General features: G+C 39.9%; 1 protein-coding gene across 1 annotated transcript in view; it reads right to left on the bottom strand.

Moving 5' to 3' along the window:
- Nucleotides 1-19,537, bottom strand: part of Cntn6 (contactin 6) — a 153,454-nt gene that overhangs the window by 57,866 nt on the left and 76,051 nt on the right. The window contains 4 exon segments of the mRNA XM_026409025.2: nt 7,699-7,849; nt 8,958-9,087; nt 9,801-9,937; nt 13,598-13,782. Coding sequence (XP_026264810.2) covers nt 7,699-7,849; nt 8,958-9,087; nt 9,801-9,937; nt 13,598-13,782 — 603 coding nt within the window.

Genomic DNA, 19,537 nt, shown 5'->3' with positions numbered 1-19,537 from the left:
AACTTGACCATGAGCCACACCCCTCCCTTTCTGTCCCAGAATGCAGTATAAAAATTGGCAAGATGCTATTTCGCTTGCAGAACTTCTTTCTTTGTCATCTCTGCCCCTGGTTTAAAGTCACGGGAAAACGTCTTACAGAGGGACATGGCAATAAGACTCCAGCCCCAGAGAGCCAGGTGAAGCAGCACCCACCCCAAAAGGCGGGCAGGGTTTAAAGGCCATCTTCACATCTTTAATGAACAGGAGCCTCCAAAGACCACGGCAGGCAGCTGGTTCTGCATGCACCGTCTGTAAGGGTGAGTTCCCCAGACTGGGGAAGGCCAATGGAGATAAAAGAAGGAGGATTTGAAGGCAAGGGGGAGAAATGAGACGGAGACTGACAGAGGCACACACAGGATTTCTAGCTTGTTACATCTCCTGGTGACACAGGCGAGAGTTTATCAGATGGCTCCTGACATCTTGAACATGGATTCCCTGGGAAAGCGTCACCTTAACAAGGCTCTCAGGAGTTGAGCGCGAACCGTTTAAAATTTTATTACCAAGAGGAAGCACAGAGGGAGGTTGTAATAAGGCTGGCATTATGCAGACTGTCACTCTTCCTTAAACACGGGAACATATGGTTCATTTGCCTACTCGCTCGTCCTGCTACCTGATGGACTAAGCACTATTGCATTAAGTAGTTGGTGATACAAAATAAAATTAGGTTTATTTGCTTGTTCCATTAGGAAGCTCAGCAAGGAGGAGGAAGGGGTAGAGAAATGTACTTTCCAGTTGCTGGGGAGAGGCTCAGGCAGCCAAGAGCACGCTTGAGGGGAAGGGTTATTTCATGACTAAGACTGAGCCCTTGGGACCAAAGGTAAAACCCAAAGGACCAGCAATGGATTAGAAGGTAGCCGTTGTAAAAGATCCAAATCAGCATCAAACGGGGAAAGAGAATCGTATATTTGGATCTCTAGCATTCAGGCAGCCAGATCCTAATTGGCGGATGCCCCACAAGATAGAATATTCCAGAATGATGTCCAGGAAGGAAATGTAATGATGACTAAATGTGGATCACTAAGCCCTGTAACTAAAAGAACCACACTCTCTGGGTAGTTTTGAAAGAAGAATAAAAACACAGTACTTTTTTTGGGGGGGGGGCAGGATTGAGCTCAGGGGCATTCAACCACTAAGCCCCACCCCCAGCCCTGTTTTGCATTTTATTTAGAGACAGGGTCCCACCGAGTTGCTTAGTACCTTGCTTTTGCTGAGGCTGGCTTTGGACTCGAGATCCTCCTGCCTCAGCCTCCCACGCTTCTGGGATCATAGGTGTGCACCACCATGCCTGGCAACAAACTACTTTTTAAAGCCGTTTCATTTCTGTGTAAGACCCTATGCCACAAATAGGTTCTTCTCATGGGTATCTTTTTACCCCTGAAGAACAGGAAGGTCAAATGATTCCCTCCAGTCACAGAGAATGCCCTTTTCTTCTTTCTCCCTCATCTCCTCCCCACCTCCCCACTTTCCCTACCATCTTTCTTCCCTTTCCACAATGGAATATTGTGTCCTTGAGGGAAGCCTTGAGGTACTAGTATATTATAACCAAAAAATATTGTATAAACACCACTTATTCAATAAGTGAATATGATCCCACACCACCTAATGGATCCAACCTAGTACATCCAGCAAGGCACGTTCATTTGTCAATTATCCGGGCCACATGGGGTTCAATAGCAGCATTTCTGTAGGAACAAGCATACGGAATCGATGATTTGATAAGGTCTGTTCAAAAACGTGTTCACAGGTAAAGGTAATGAATGGGTCACAGCGTCACCGACCTCTTATTTCAAACCTGTGGGAAATGATCCCATTCCGAGACCCAGTTGCCCAGGGTAGAATTTCTACAGTTCAGTGAGTTTGATCATGAATTCTGAAATTCCTTTTGCATTTAGTTCTTAGAGATCACCCAGGGGAAAAAAAAAGGGGGGGATACCAACATAACCCTATATATTCGGTGACAACTTTGTTCCTCAGAAATATATCAGAATACGTGGGGGAAAAATGCATTTAAAAATTCTGATATTTGTAAAGTGCCTGATAGGCCACCCAGGAAAAAGGAGGCATTTTAAAACGGCTGTTTTTATTACTGACAATTTGCCTGACCTGTAGCTGGATTTTATTTTATTTTTATGTTTTCAGGAAATGAGACAGAAATGCCGGGAATTACTTATGGATTCCATTATTATTGTATCAGTAATAGGACACAATGTCTTCCTGATATGTCTTTTGTTTTTATTGTCCAGAGCTATAATTCAGCCTGGGCAAAGCCCAGATGATGTAGGAAAGGTACTGTCTGTACTGTCTGTCCAGCCACCTAGCATCTCCCATTTAATTCAGGAAATGGTCCCTGAACAGGTAGCCAGCAGTCAACGGAGATGAATCTAGGACCTTTAGTTCCTGTCATTTCACCTGCTGAGTAGATAGATCCACCAGGGGACAATCAACCTTAGCAAACATGATTCCTTCGGTTGCCAAAGAATGCCTTGCAGAGGTGAGCTGAACCAGGGTTCACCTTGAGCTTCCACAGTGATGTTTTGGGGGTTCCTCTGGTGGGGTAGAGGTTAGCATGCACAACTAGAACCTGCATAAATGTTGGAAATGCAGCAATAAAGGTTTCCGTTGGTAACAGATTGGGTGCAGACCACTCAGCCTTCCACAGAGACCCTACATTTCGGCCTCATATCACCCCATGCACGGATAAGTAAGATCTCCTCCAAAATCATCACCAAAACCAGGCAGTTTAAAATGTTTTCTAGAAGATATCAACTGAGCAGTAAAATTGAGGCTTAAACCCCAATCTCTGAATCCCAAGTAACTTTTTTTTTTTAAAAGAAGTTTCTTAAGAAAGGACGAAGAGAACACTTGCTGGCTTTGCATTTAATCCCCAGGACCAGGAGAGTAATTGGGTTATAAGAGGTGTTCAGTGTATGCTTGTGGCCTTAATGAAAGAATTAACAAATGAACACATCATGGTTCGATCAATTATTAAAGCGTTTGGTTTAACTGAAAAAAAAAAAATCTCTGAAGCTGGTAAAACAAAGTCAATTCTAATACTCATATGACTTCCACAATGCAGAAAATATTTATCTATTGTGTGGGCATTATGTTCCAGGTTTCTGCAGAGCACAGGGCCTGCAGCAGTGAGTTTGAGAAGGATGCTTACTGCCTTCAAGGAGCTTACAGACTTGCAGGAAGGGCTGCATGCAACCTCTGCGTCCATCTACCCAGATCATGTTAGCTGTTTAGGAATTCACAGCCATCATCACTCCGCTTAGCTTGACCACTTCGTCACCTTAGCAAATCATCAAGTCACCTATGAAGCTATAACTAACAGAACTTGCCATTTTTAACATTCTCTATAGATTTCAAATATGGAATTTCTGCAGGGTGCCGGCGCACAGAGAGTCTTTAATTTTTCCTAAGGGTGTTTTCATATTATTTCATCTGAAAAGAAACCCAGCAAACAGTGATTCCTCATAAAAAGAAAAGTACACAGAAGCAGAGTAGTTTTATTCAAGGTCGTGCTACTCATCGATGACAGAACCGAGATCAGAAATCCTGTTTTATAATTCCTAGTGTGGGGCTCTTCGTAATGTGCCCTGGGGTTTCCCACAAACACAGACCATTTGCTTCTCTTCAGTGTAAGTGCTATTTCCAAACCCCTGGCATCTTCAGGAAGAAGGGGACAGACACTGCATGACCTAGCAGGAAACCAGAAGCCCTAGGACTCTTGAATGCCATTATCCTGAGTTCAACTGCAGGAAGACTGTCTTCACGGACAGTCAACCCTGCATACAGATACCTACTGCAAACACAGAACCCTTAACCTCATCTGGACTTTGAAGATGGTACGTGAGCTAATAAGAAGCATGCTGGCCATATTAAGAAATGTCCCTCCAACTCAGTCCTTCGGAGAATGAATTCTGGAACATTTTTTTTTTTTTCCTAGGATCCTCAGAGAGAAAAAGATGTAAATACGGAGAGAGAAGCTTGCTTCACATGTAAACCTCATCACCTACGAGATCTGGGAGGGAAGATCTCAGTTCACAGAAGACTGGAAGCCACTGTCAAAAAAAAAAAAAAAAAAAAAATATATATATATATATATATATATATATATATATATCCACCATTTTTGATAGGTAGGCAATACAGGATGATTTCTTTGAATAGGCTCCTTCAGAATCTTCTCCACCATCTCTAGGTAGTTACACTTTATTGGCATCAGGATTTAGTGACAGAGTAATTTCAAAGTAGGCAGTACCATAGACAAGTTTTACAATAGAAACTAAAAATGGATCCTTGCCCACGGAGGTATTTCTAAGGTCAAGAACCAAAAACCGACTTCTACTTGGAATCGTTTTAAGAATTTAAACCTCTCTCTGTAGCTCCCTTTTTTTTTTTTTATTCTTCCCATATATACAATTGAGTCTTGCAGAAAACCAGAAGTCTGAGAAGGTTGAAGTTTTCCTATGCTTTGAGATCGACATGAAATATTCAACTCCATATGAAATCAAAGAAAAATATGTGCTGGGACTCAGTGTTCTGTGTTGGAGTTTTGGGATGCGGCCTTATTGAATTTGCCAAATGGGCCAGATCATCTCAAATCCTCCTCTAAAATGTCCCACCCACCGAATGGACGGTGTCTCCTTCCGCGATAAACCTTGCATTTTATAATCAAATAATCAAATCTAAAATGTAATTTCCCAGCCAACCTCTGTGCCCAACACTCTGTCTCTGGCTCTTAAGGTATTTAATTCCATTTGCTTTGGAAATTGGATACCTGCCCCAAGACACACATACACATGCACACATGCATCAGAGAGAGACATATTAAATCAAATAACCTGAATCCGTAGGTTCTACCTGTAAGGAGAAATATTTTGTGGCAATACCCACCATTCAAATAAATATTGTCCTCTCTGAGTCATGGGGTCCACTGCGGTCGATATTTTCAAGCTAAATGCAATCAGTTTGCTAGAACTTGGGATCTGTCCTGGTAACTCTGTCTTGATAGTAGCTAGAATCTCCTTAATGGACTCTACTATCTCTACAATAAACAGTGGTTCCTTCCTTCTCCAATTTTCCCCTTTCTACTTGTTTGGAAGTCTCTGTTAAAAGGCTGCTAAAAGCCATTAAGCCAACACAAACAGAAGTGTCAGTGCCGAATTCCCCAGTAAGAGGTTTAAACCCTGCACTTAGCGAAACGAAGTCAGGTCAGGAGGCCAGGACAGGACGGGAAGCACCCAGAGACACTGGCTCTGTGACCCTTAGCAAATTACTGCTCCGTGTAATCGACACAAGCTAGAGATGCGTGTCCATAATTACTGCATTTTGCTGGGTCTCAGTTATTGTTTTTTTTTTTTTTCAACCGTTTAGAGCTTGCATTTAAGGAGATGATGTGTTTCTTTCCTTGAAAAAAAAATACTGTAATGAAATCCTAAAGCAAGAAGGGGGTAGAAATGCGGAAAAAATAACTAGCACTCAGAAATCACAGGGGTCATCTCTTTCATCACAAGAAGACGGGGCCGAATCTGAGTTATGAGTAACTGTTCTGAGGCTAAAACAGACCCCACATGCATGCTATAAGGAACAAATAAAAATCAGATAAAAACCTGAAAGTTTGTTTTAAAAAGTGGTCCCCTTGTGCTCTATTTATTTATTTTTCTCATTTTCTTACCTTTCCCTAACCCCTATTTTCCTTTTTCCTTCTCCTCCCCACGCATCCTATGACTTGGTCTTAGAGGTCACGGGAGGTGAGTGGCAGTCATTTTGGCTCTTTGGCATCGCACTTTAGAGTCATCTTATTAAATGAGGCAGAGCTCATCCATTTAACCAGACCCACAACAGCAGATATCAGGTATCAGCAGATCTCTGCCGCTTTCCTATTCCACAGCAGTGTATTCAAACCTTGATTAGATTTTAGAAATGCAAGAGGAAATATTGGAAAAAGCATCCACATCCCAAAGCATCAGGAGTCCTCACAGCAACCGCCCAGACAGCGGATATGGAGAAAGGGGCCCAACAGGGAACAGGACTCCAGGGTTCCCTTCTCCTTTCTTTGCACCGTGGGTTTGAAGCACCTGCCTTCATGGCTGTAGGCATTTCCCCCAGGGTGATTTTTCTTGAAAGCTGGGGATGCTCTACATATCCTCTCTTTCTGACTCATTGATGCATCTCACACACAGTTACCATTGAGTTTTGGGTCTGTGCCCAGGCTCGGGGCATACCAAGATCAGTTCAACCGAATTCCTATCTGGAGAAAAGCTTTCATCCAGGGATATAAAAATCTCTGGAGGAAGGAGAATGAGGAAGAAAGCAAGCCCTCAGGAATCTCTCTCTCTCTCTCTCTCTCTCTCTCTCTCTCTCTCTCTCTCTCTCTCTCTCTCCCTACATCTCATTGCACACATGGAAAGCCTGGAAAGACAGTTGCTGGGACAATGTGTCACTTGATCTGACCAATGCAGATCTGTCTGTGGTTGTTGTATGCCTCTTCCTTGCCCATAGGTGTGATCTTGGCACTAGAAATACCAAAACAGGGTCTCACACCCAGTCTATGTCAGTGAGCGCACACACACACACACACACACACACACACACATATTGATTGATCGATCGATTGATTGATTGTTCTAGCTTCAAAGAGTCAATGCCAAATCCAGATTTTTAACTTTACCCAGAAGGCTGAACATTCTACAATGCTGAATCTAACTTCTCACAAACAACCATGAAGAGAACTCAGAGTTGTGACTGTTCCTTTTAGGTGTCTACTCAGACTCTGGTCCTTCACAGTCCTTTCTCCTGGGATGAATAGGTGCCATTTTTCATGACAGCTTCCTCTTTCTCTCACCTGGCCTCTACCTGCCTAACCAGGTATGGATATGAATTAGTGGTCTAATGGCCTATATGATGCTGAAGAAGAGTTCAATGGACTAAAGGGAACTTTTTCATATCTTTAGCAACGTGGCTCATTCATAGCAGGATGTCCCTGCCCACCTGATCCCTGTGTGACACCTGTGGGTCGTTACCACCCAGCTGTAGCTGCGGTCTGGTCACTTCTTTTGCATACAAGGTTCCAGGACATAATGGAATGGATGTGCTGTAAGCAGAGAGAAGCACCTGTCATGCTATTCTAGAGAGCAAGCCAGGGCTGCTCTAGGATTTCTGCAGTGCACACACATCCTTTCTTTCTCTACAGGTTCCTTTACCTTTTCTCTTATGTGGCAAATTCACTTTGTCATGGGGGAAACACCTGAGTGACTACCTAAAAACCACACCACCTTGTGTGTGCCTGAGTCTCTCTTCCATGTTCTTCTCACTGATTTCCTTCTCAGCAGGCCAAGTCAGAAAAAATGCCTTCAAACTCAGTGTCCAAAAAAGATCTTTCAAGGATATTAAAAAAATAGACCTATTCCAAGTGCATGGACCAAAACTAACACAGTCAAGTGACACAAACAGATGCTAGCATTTGAAGATACTTTTTTTTTTCCAGAATCATGCATAAAATGCATGCACCTCCGTGTATGCCTCTAGAAGTTTCTCATGGACAAAAAAAGTTGGGGAGACCTAGTCAACCCTGAACATTTTAGAAGACGCTCTGTTACAGAATATTTAAGTTTTTTTTTTTTTTTTTTTTTAAGAAAACGAAGATTGTTTTACCTTTTGCTCTGTCTCACGTTCTCTGTCCCTCTTTTCCAAGAGATAGCAGCTCTGGGGAAAGCATTTGGTTTGCATTCGATAACAATTTCCCCACCAACTTGAACAACGGAGTTTTTTTTAATAGGGATTCTGGAGAAATCCGGAGCAGAGGCTAAGAACAAAATTAAAAATTAAAGTGTTAAATGACTTAATTAACACAGAGCGACTTGGGAGGTAGCTCAGTATAATAGATAGAATCTAATATTTGTGGTCAGAACTCTTTTCTCAAGCTGTCCTGGGGCCAATTGCTGACAACATTTTGGAGTCCCTGCTTCAATTTGTAAAATGCAGATGACGATAGATATTACCCGAGCCGGTCAAGGTGAGGATTAAAAGAAATAACAGTTGTCAGTGCGACAGCATAGTACCTGGTACCGACTCTGTGCTCCATAAACGTGATCTATTGTTGCGTTGGTTGTGTTCATTGAAATAACAGAAGCAAGTTGGTAGAGAGGAAGAAAGTTAGAAAAAGCCACGTTCGTAACACATTGCTATAATATGAGTATTATGCACACACTTAGGTTATGTTGAACTTGCCGTTGGTTCTGATAGCAACAATTTGTAGCTATAAGAAATCCCACCACATTTTAAATTTCAAATTTATTGGGTTTTTTTCCCAGTAACACTCTAGGTTCAGTGATGGTAAGAATCACTTTCATTTTAGTAAGTTTTTTAATCTTAGGGCTTAGTACATAATAAATAGTCAATAAAGTAAGTAAAGGAAACAAGAAATCAATGAATGACCAGTGCCCGGAAGCTTAGTCAAAGTGAGTCAAAGGTGTAAAAAATAATACTGCCAAGTTGACAGCTGCTGCCCCTCTTGTTAAAGTAAGTCCCCCTTTTGTTAAGTCTCTTCACATTGTGATTTTTCTTTTCGTGTGCATCGGAAGCTAAGTATCCCTTCTGCTTTGATTGGCAGCTGAAAATATCCTTAATGGGATTCATTTGAGTTGTATGCAAACCCTCCGGCCAGAATCAGGGTGGAGGAACCTCTTCTGATTTGAACACTCCCCACAGTAGGCACTTTCTCAAACATTACTGTGTTGTCCACGCAGAATGATAATTGTATCCTTAAATTGTGTGGAAAGCTTACTCTGATATTTCTCATTATTTCAAGAGAAAGCCATTTTTAATTTACAGGAAAGTCGTGTTCAGATCAGTATGATCGTCGCCCGTGATGGTGTAATTTTGCATTTTCTGGCTGTAAAAGAATGACTTACCTAAAACTCTCAACTCTGCATTTGCGTAAATGATCTGATACTTGTTTTCTGCAGTGCATTGGTAGACACCAGAATCCGACACATTCAGCATAGTTATGATGAGCGTGCCATTATCTATTTGAATTCTCTCCTAATAAAGGAAAAAACATATGTAAAGCTACTAGATCATGAATATAAGCACTTGCTTTACCAGAAGACGTTATTAAAAAAACGTGTGTGCAAATCTCTGAAATGTGATGCTTTGGTGTATTACTTCATGATCCTGAGACTTCTGAAGTTTTAAAAAAAATGGAAATATACTTAGTATAATTTTAGTGGCTAGAATATTTCATGCTATTTCATTTCTGGAAAAATTGGCACTGTTTGCACCAAATACATGTTAATTTTGTGTTAAATGATATATGAAGTATTTGGAAAAAATCTGCCAGTCCAGCAATTCCAAAAAAACATGGTTGACGGTGATATCACATAAATGTTATGGTTAGAATATTATCTGGACTTTGTATTGTAAGGCATTGAAAAGTCTTGAAATGTGACAATCTGACAATTTGCCACTTCAATTCTAAATGGGAGGATAGGAACTTTCCCTTACCACAGCCTACCGTAAAGAGAACCTCGACAACCAAAATCTGCTACTGAGTTCCATTTGGGGTATAGAAATACAATTTGAATATTATATTGAAATGGTACCTGGTACAATTTTAACGTAAAACTGCAAATTTCAATGTAACTTTCTCATTCTCGGAGGCTAGTCAACATAGGCTGGGGGTCCCGGTATCAATGACGATTATTAACAAAACATAGCAAATCAGGTGAAGTTTTCCCAGCAACAGGGCTGCTTACCTCTGGGTGGATGCGTTCGCCATTCTTCAACCACGTATACCAGGGAGCTGGCTTTCCGCTAGCTTTGCACTCCCAAAACAAGCTGTCATAGATAGAGAGGTATGTATTTTGGATTTTTTGTTCCCATTCTGGAGGAGCTGTTTGAAAAAAAAAAAAAAGGCAAAAATAATTGGCAAGGCAATCACCTAGGACACGGCTCTGTTCCCAGGACCAGGTTGACTGGGTCCAGAGAAAAGGCATACATGTGATTTGAGAGAGGGCACATACAGGAGCTTCAGTGGGAGTAACAGAAGTCTGCTGCAAATATCATTAGGTATTCGGCTGAGGTTCAATATTTGCTATCTGTCCTTTTGCTGTACCTGCAGGACCAGCCAGAAGTAAGATCCAAATGGAGAATAGGGCCAGAGAATGATGTGAAACTCAAGGTGAGAACAAAGGTCAATTTGGAAAATACAGGCCACATCTGAACCCACTGTGAGACAGATTTGGTCTCAGCTAACAAAAAAATGAAGCATATCTTTTTAGGAAACAATCACAACTCAATAGCTAGGAGCATCAACCAAATGTGAGCCTCCACATTCTAGGATGACAGTCCGATACTTTTGGATTCTCTGGAGTTTGATATAGATGCAGTACCTAACTTTGATCCTGAGTACAGGCCTTCCGAAAATATTATTTTCCAATATGAAAAAGTACTGGGGCAAAAAGAAAATGTACACATGATATGAATATAAGGTGGTATTAGCTCTCACGATTATTCGTGTAAACAGGTGGGGGTACCCATTAATTGTTTTAAAATGAGTATTTCTTCCATGAAGATGATTGGAAACTGTCCAAACATGCTAATCGACCCCCCTCCTTTATTTAGTTCTGTCCTGGTATATGTAGGAGCAGAAGGACTTTCCCTTGGAATCTTTGGTGATGACGAGTGAGATATTTTAAATGGGTCATAGCCATTAATTTTATTTGTAGTCAATTTTTTTTTTTTTTTTTGCAGAGATTTAAGATAACCTGCTCAAGATGACAAATTTAGAAACGAGAGAAGTCACAATTTGTATTCTACAGAGATAGCCTAAGTGAAGACCTGGTGTTTAGGATGTTTGTTTGGGAATGCAATCCCAAAAGGAAACTATCAGAGAAAGGGTAATTCCATAGGGAAGCAGAGAGAGAGTCAATGCAAGATGAGTTATGGAGTTGACCACCAACAGGGGCCATTTTCACCCCATCCCAGGTAAAGGATTCTAAAGAGTCTTTGTGCACTTTCTACTCAGGGGGAAGCATTGATTCACTAGTTTTTTGTTCATCGTCACCTCAGGGTAGTGTTGGTATAGACTACCAGCACGGACAGGATGCACATGCGAAAATGCTAAGCAGGTGCCTAAAGAGACCAAAATGGTGCACAACATAAAACCCAGGGCTGTCTGACTTTCAGATTTTTCTACTATAACATCTGCCTGTAGGGAGACAGTGGTCCTTCAGGACCCCTCTCATGGCGGCGGGTGGGGGGGGGACTTCTCATGATATCACTGGTGTGGAAAACTAAGGGCAGGAATTTCACCAGTGAGCAATCAGTGTAACAACCAGTTACAGAACATGTCTTCTAAAGCCTTGGGGGACAGATCCAGACAACTAACAGGGTGTGATGATAACACTGAATCTTGTTCCTTCATGTTATTAATCAAATTTTTAAATCTGTAGATACTTGTTGGAAAATTGTCTTAGTATACATTTGACCTCGGAGGAAAAAAAAAATCATATCCATATACAATCTCAAGAGCTCACAAAGCTTTTTAATCTAATTCTTCGCTTCTTGTCATAATTCTAGCATTAACTGAATGTCAACATTGTCTGGATGCTTAGCATCCTGATGAGCAAAGTGTTCAGTCTTCAACCATATAGCAATTACATGGATAAAAGCTTAGATTTTAGTGTCTACCATACCACCATGAGTTTTAGATTTTTTTTTTTTTTTTTTTACTTCTATCAACGAGTAATAGAAAATCACCGGACTTCTCTGACCATGTTCTCTTCTTTTGTAGTGGTAATAAAACTTTAGAAGATCCTTTTGGATGTTAAGAGACAACATGGAGAGGGATTGATAGTATTACTTATCTGTGAATTATAACTTAAGCAGTAATGTAATGAAACAGCTCTCAAATGTTTCACCTGCTCATCTCTGAGATAACTGAGTCCAGTCTCTCTCTCTCTCTTTTTTTTTGGGGGGGGAGCACTTTGGCAAAGTACTTAATAGATGACTGAGAAGTATAATGACTCTCTTATTGACCAATCATCCATTATCCCTCCCCACAAGGAACGTGTGGATTCTATACATGGCTGATTTAGATCATGGTGAGATGGAGTGTCCAGGACTTGGGTGACCATGTTGAAGAGTTTTGCGAGTTTAAAAAAAAATCCAGTTTCAGAAGTCCCTTCAAGATCTCATTCTTGGACTTGACAATCGATATCTGTGAGATCTATTTCAACTCATCTCAACGTTTCTTACCTAGAGTATCACTGAAAGTGATTGCTACCTCTCAAGATGATTGTAAGAATTTCAAGAATTATTATATGCAAGATTCTACGAAAGCTAATAGTTACTGGATCATTGTAGAAGAAAGTACTTTATTATTCATTCCCAGTTTATAGATACCTTGGGTATTCTGGTTCATCTCTTGGTTATATCTTTGTTTATTAAATAGAAAAAAATGGGAAATATTTATTGAAAACTAGCCAAAGACTTTAATACCATGATTCTACTGAAAAAAAAAAATCCGAATTTCTTTCTTACTGTTTCCTTGACACAGGATACTAAATTCCAAAGACTTTCATTTAAAAAGCAGTTAGTATTAAATTTTTCTTTTCTTGGGAAACATTGATAAAACTGCTTGGGAATCATTGGTAGGAAATCATACTCTATATTTAAAATAGTAGTTTTCATTTTGAGTTAAAATTGAAAATTCTAAAAGAAATGGAAAATAATATAACCAAGGCACAATATGTTATCCACACAGGACACTGAATTGGCATTCCCATGACTTTTCTAGTTAACCGAAAGATAATTATTTTTTTCCCAATATGTTTGTCATTGATTTTAAACATGTCACATAGGAGAATATTTTTAGATATGTGTAAATACACTTTTAAAAACTTCTGTGATTCAGGCTTCAAATTTTTCAAAGATATTAAGGATGTTTTAAAAGCATCCAACATTTTAATAATTCCCAGGTATATCTTATGGTGCATTTGATGTAAAAAAAAAAATAATAGTTCCAAGCAAGTACATATTTTGGCTTGGGTGAAAGAGAGTGTAGATAATTTTTTTAGATAATTTATTAATTTATTATCTCACTTAGTTCATAAGTGATTTTGGTACATATATATTTTAATGAGGTAATACCCTTATTTTTCTGTGTCCTTCACATGGGCAAAGTCTCCAATAAATGGAAACAAATACTGCAAACCACCATTCAATATGATATTTTTCCTATCATTTTACTAAATTCCACTTTAATTATAATTAAGACCACCATAAGCTGCTGCTGCTGAATGATTTATAGAAGATATATTGGAGTCCCTGCTACCTTATAAGTTTTTTGTAGCATCAATATGACATGGCTGATATTTCCCAGGCAATTGTAATAAACAATACCTTGGTGACAGGGTGTATTTTAGAGATGGTCATTCCTACCTGTCAATCATTGTGTTAAGCACCCAACCTGGAAGTGCATTTCTCCTATAACATGATAATGACATTTGCCATTCACTGAGTGATATCACGGAATATTTTATTTGCTCACCATAAAAAATCAGCTGACCCTTGGCCAGGTTTCTTCCTCGAAGATTGCCTGCAAGGCACTCATAGAAGCCTTCATCTTCTTGTCGGAAGCTGGGGATTTCCAGGACGGCTTTGGATTTGCTGTATTTGACTTTCCCTGGCAACGGGCTTCCGTCCAACCTCCTCCAACTAATATCAGGGACTGGACTAAACAGTTAGACCTCATTAGAACAGATGACGGTTTAATCTTTATGACCGAAGGATAAAACAAGAGCATCCTTAAAAACAATTCTGGAGAAAAAAAAATTCCATCAATCTATGGTATCGTGACTCGTTTTCCGATCGTGCAATCATTCGCCATTCACTCATTCATTTATCGAACTCTTGATTAAGGACCTGACTTGTGCCAGTCACTGTACTAAGCTCAGGGAATCCATTGATGAATAAAATAGACATAGGCTCTCTGCCCTCACATTGCTTAGAGACCAGCAGAGACGCATAACATCAACAAATAATGATAACAAACATACTTGCAATTTGTAATTGAAACAAAAGGAATAGGAGCCAGAGATAGTAATAAGATTGCATCAATTTAAAGGTGATAGTCAAGGAAATTCTTGGTGAGAATGTGGCATTTAAGACTCATCAGGCTTTGATATAAGGGGAGTAAACAAGGACAGGGTAGGGACGAAGAGCTTGAGAAGAAGATTTACATTAAACAGGGATGAGAGGTGGGAGGGAAAGGGAGTGAGAAGGGGAATCGCATGGAAATGGAAGGCGATCCTCAGGGTTATACAAAATGACATATAAGAGGAAAGGAGGGGTAAGACAAGATAATACAAATGGAAGAAATGATTTACAGTAGAAGGGGTAGAGAGAGAAAAGGGGAGGGGAGGGGAGGGGAGGGGGGATAGTAGAGAATAGGACAGACAGCAGAATACATCAGACACTAGAATGGCAATTTGTCAATCAATGGAAGGGTAACTGATGTGATTCAGCAATCTGTATACGGGGTAAAAGTGGGAGTTCATAACCCACTTGAATCAAACCGTGTAATATGATGTATTAAGAACTATGTAATATTTTGAAAGACCAATAATAAATAAAAAAAAAGACTCATCAGGCTTTATATTTATTCACAGATTCTAAAGCAAACATGTAGATGCCTCTATATCTGAATTGATACCAACGGGTAACTAGTAAACATTGCAGATGGGTGCTTAGATTATAAAGGGGATTCAGTACAGTAAAACAGATCCATATAAATTGAGTTTCTATAATCCTCAAAAATTCTACTAATTTATATACTATTAAAAAAAATAAAGGTCAACTTATACCATACCCTGTCTCCTCTTAGAAAGGATTTATTTCATCTATAGAAATTGAGACTAATATCTCAAATCTGATATTTTTAGTTCAATGGGGGATGTTTTTAAATAAAGCAAAAATAAACTTTATAATATCTGAAATAAAGTATCCAACCTTAAGGAATGAGTTTAGGATCCCTGGTGTAGACGGTCTCAGGATCATAGGTATAAAGAAATGCAGGCTTGAAGCAACATGACATCAGGAAAACTTTCACTAATAAACTGCACGTTTGCAAAATGAATCTATGGTCTATTGAGACAAACATCTCTCCTTTCTTACTGTCTAGCCATTCTCATTTCCTGTAGATGTTCATATGATTTAAATATTTCCACTCTCCTTATATTTCAAATTAATAATAAGAAGTCATCCTGCAAAGTCCAATTGTTAAGTGTTGCAGGAGAGGTGGGTTTCTTCAAGTCATTGAAAGTCACATGAGAGATTCATCCAATCATACACAAAGGCATTGACACAAGATTTGTAGAGTTGGAGCAGGAAACAGCTCCCGGAAATGGGTGATGACCTGGGAGCAGATTCAAATATAGCACGGGAACTAATGAAGCCTTATGAATTCTTGCTGGCAGAACACTATGATCCTCTTGTGAACATCGAAGATAAAGCCCAGAAAACCATACCACATGCCCACAGGTACATGTCAGAAATCCTGTCCTAATCAATGTTTGGGTCAACTATTATTCTCAGAGTGACCATACATTTACAGTTATAACTTGAATTTTGTTAAACACAAAATGAAAAGAGTTACTATCCTAAATTTACCTTCAGCCCTTTTAAGAAGATTTCTCACCTGCCACAAATTTAGGTCGATATTTTATTAAATGGGCAGATTCCCATTTAATTGGATTAATTCCCACTCAATTAACCTTGAGTGACTGGTTTTCATACTTACTTTACGAAATGCCTAACCAATAAAAATGAAGTCCTAGAAGAAAATTCACTAAGAAAGATATCGATAAAATCTGGTAAATATCATATTATACATTTATCATTCATTTTAAACATGTATAGGCATTGCATATGTGAAAATATTAATATTTTTGGGTATGGGTTGCTGGGATATGGATTTCTTACACTTTTCTTTTTCAGCTTATTTCTATTTTTTATGAATTTCCCACAATGAGCATGCACTACCTGTGCAATAAAAATCTTCTAAAGAAACTAATTTATAGGGGTTGGGGATTTAGCTCGGTGGCAGAGCGCTTGCCTAGCATGCACAGGGCCTTAAGTTTGGTCCTCAGCCCTGGAGAAAAGAAAAAAAAAAAAGCTAATTTATAAAGAGAAAAATAAATAGAAGCTCTTAGACTTGTCTGAATCCAAGATGCTTTGTTGTCTTTTGATGGAAGTGCAACTCCGAAGCTTAGGACAGATTTGTACAAAATACCCAACTGAAAAAGCTTCTAACCTGAAGTATTCAGGCAAAAAAAAAATTAAGTAAAAATTATATTTTTTCTCCCAGATACGTCTTAGTATTTTCCATAGATTGTGAAGATAGAAGTCATTTTTTTTTGCATAACTAAATACTCACCTAATTATAATAATAATGGTAATAAAACTACCACAAATATTTCCCTTTAATTAAACACAGCCTCTGTGCCAGCTGCTGTGTAGGTGGACAGTATGTGCATTATGATTTTATAGACCTTTTCTGTAGCTAAAACAGGCAGAGCAGGGATTTGTGGCTGAGTGTTGTGGTCTCAGAAGATAGGTGAAAAGATCATCCTGTAATAGCCTAAGTCTCTGCCCTTGCACAAAAGTGGGTTTCCATTGCCAGTGGCCCCACTGAGAGGAATCAAGAAGAATGAGTTCAACTTGTCCCAAGTATTCCAACTTTCTCAAGGAGAAAGGACTCGGTGACAAGACGGGGTCCCACTTGAAAAGCGCTTTTACCCTGGAGAGTAGAAAAGACCTATCCTGTACTGACATACTGTTCCAAGAGGGTGAAAAGATCAGCGCCAGGCTCCTAACCCTTCTGCATGTTATGCACCCCGGATTCCCAAGAACCTTCACCATCACCAGCCTGTACCTGCATCACCTGGTAGCAAAGACCTTCCAACTCCGAGAGCGGACCTCACCTTCACAGAGACAAAGCAGAAAGCACCCAGGGATTTACAGTCCCCCCCCCCACCCCACCCCCCCCGGGAAGCCCTAACCAGTAACTGACATAGGGTACTGGTGCAGATGCTCGGCGTCCCACAGCCCTGCTGGGAGACAACTCTGGGGCCACCTGCAGTCTTTCCTGAAGGCAGGAGAAAGGTGAGCCTACCTCCTGTGGCCTCTGCCTGGTCATTGTCTCTTTCCTGCCCCACATGACCATGCTGTCAAGGGTTCTTTCTCAGAATTCTTATATGCAAGTTTCAAAAAAATTATCCTCTCAGGGTCTGTCTCTTGGAAAACTAATGATATTAGGATGCTTTTTAACACTCTATGCGACTTTGAGTTCCATAGTTCAGGGCAAGGAATCCTTAAATGTGTTTCAATATGGCCTTTCTGTATAGGTACTAGACTCACAGTAAAGTCTGTAGAATTAAAACATCGATGGCCCAGAAGATCAGAAACAAGTCGTGGACCACCGTGAAAAACCGGGCATTGTGAAACGTATTCTAAGAACTTACTATGCTGTAGGGCCAAAAATAAAAGCCAAATGCAAAAAAAAAAAAAAGGTAGAATAAAATTGGGGCTGAACATAGGAGAAGTTCTAGAATTTTCTAGAATTTCTAGTGTTTCTTTTCTAAGAAATTTTCTGGAAATTCTAGAAAATTCTAGAACCTTTCCTATGCTCAGCTCCATGTTTTTTCTCACCCGGATACTTGGAGTGATAAATATTTGCTACACAATTCTATTACTGAGAAGAAAATAAGATCACGTGTGTTGTGTTGTGTTTTTTTTTTTATATTACCTTTAAAGTTTGAAGACTATAAGATTCTAAATTGACAGAGGATATTTGTTTGCTGCCTGCATTTTACTTTTTTCAGAAGCCCAATTCTTGCTATTTTTACTTCATCTAATTGGAAGTGGTGCCAATAGGAGAGAGCTCTGGATCAGATGTGGCCATGGGAGGTTTGCACACCAAGGTCACCTTGATGGTCCAGCATGGAGCCAAGACAGACCAACCTAAGGCATGCAGACTCAACTCTGTAGCTACTTTCCAAGAGTGATTGATGTCAGGATGTCTTTGCTCTGGGTTTTTGAGTGAGATACTAACTTCAAGCTTCTAGTCCATAGTTTACCAGAAATGCATTAAGCAAACACAGAAGAAGCACACTTGGAATTCTTTGCACACACCTAGGTCAAGTCATTCCTGGTGCAAACAAAGCAACAAAGCAAAACAAAACAACTCTTGGAACATTCTAGTTTATCAAAACATTCCCTTTTTGTCTTCAGCCCATTTGAATCATTTTCCTGCTGCTTTCAACCAAATGTGACCTCACAAATAGATCCAGGACACAAGGGTAGCTGGCTTTACCTTCTACCAGTGTGATTGAATTGTACGATAGGGTGGATTCCTTCTGCATTTGATATCCTCTGTTCAAGATATTTTAGAAGTCTTCAAGCAACCAACCCACAAAAATAAGGACTCAAAAGTTCCAAGAATTTCATATTCACACACAAAAAAAAACGAATGGGAGATAAAAGAAGTTTTATAAGATTTCATAATTAATAATTAGATGCTCAGAATTTTCTCGGATCTGTTATATCATTGCTGTGTATGAATATCATGATTCTATTGATTATCCCTAGTCATGTGTAATGGTTTAGATATGACGTGTCCTCCGAAAGCTCCTGTGTTAATAGAGGAATGTTCAGAGGTGAAACGATGGGATTTTGAGAGCTGTAACCAATTGGGACATCCTAGTTTGAATGCGATGACTGGGTGGTGACGATAGGTAGGCCAGGCATGGCTGGAGGAGGTGGGTTACTAGGGGCTGCTCTGCAAGGATGCATCTTCCCTGTGGTCTCTCTCTGATTCCTGGTCACCATGAATGGAGTAGTACTCCTCTACCACACTGTTTTGGTCTGCTTTTTTGTTGTTGTTGTTGTTGTTGCTGTGACTAAAAGATTTGACCAGAAGAATTTCCAGGAGGAAAAATGTATTTGGGGGCTCCTGGTTTCAGAGGTCTCAGTTCATAGACAGCTGGCTCCATTCTTTGGGGCTAGAGGTGAGGGTGTACATCATGGCAGAAGAGTGTGGCAGAGGGAACTGGCTCTTAGGAAGATCAGAAAGGAGAGAGAGAGAGAGAGAGAGAGAGAGAGAGAGAGAGAGAGAGAGAGACTCCATGCTCTAAATACAAAATATAAACCTGAAAGTTAGGCTCTAATCCAGCACTTCCTCTGGTCAAATGCTGCCCATCTTCAATTACCATTCATTAATCCCCTGGTGGGATTAACTCATTGGTTTGGATTAAGACTCTCATGAGCCAATCATCAGACCTCTAAACTTTCTTACATTGTCTCACACATGAGCTTTTGGGGAATATCTCATATCCAAACCATAACAGACACCCTCCTACCATGATGATCTGTCTGCCTCACATTGAGCCCAGATTCTTAGGGTGAGTTAACCATGAACTGAACTGTTGAA

This window comes from Urocitellus parryii, chromosome 16 (assembly GCF_045843805.1).
Source record: "Urocitellus parryii isolate mUroPar1 chromosome 16, mUroPar1.hap1, whole genome shotgun sequence".
Lineage (NCBI taxonomy): Eukaryota > Metazoa > Chordata > Mammalia > Rodentia > Sciuridae > Urocitellus > Urocitellus parryii.
This window is presented reverse-complemented; position numbering and strand designations above follow the sequence as displayed.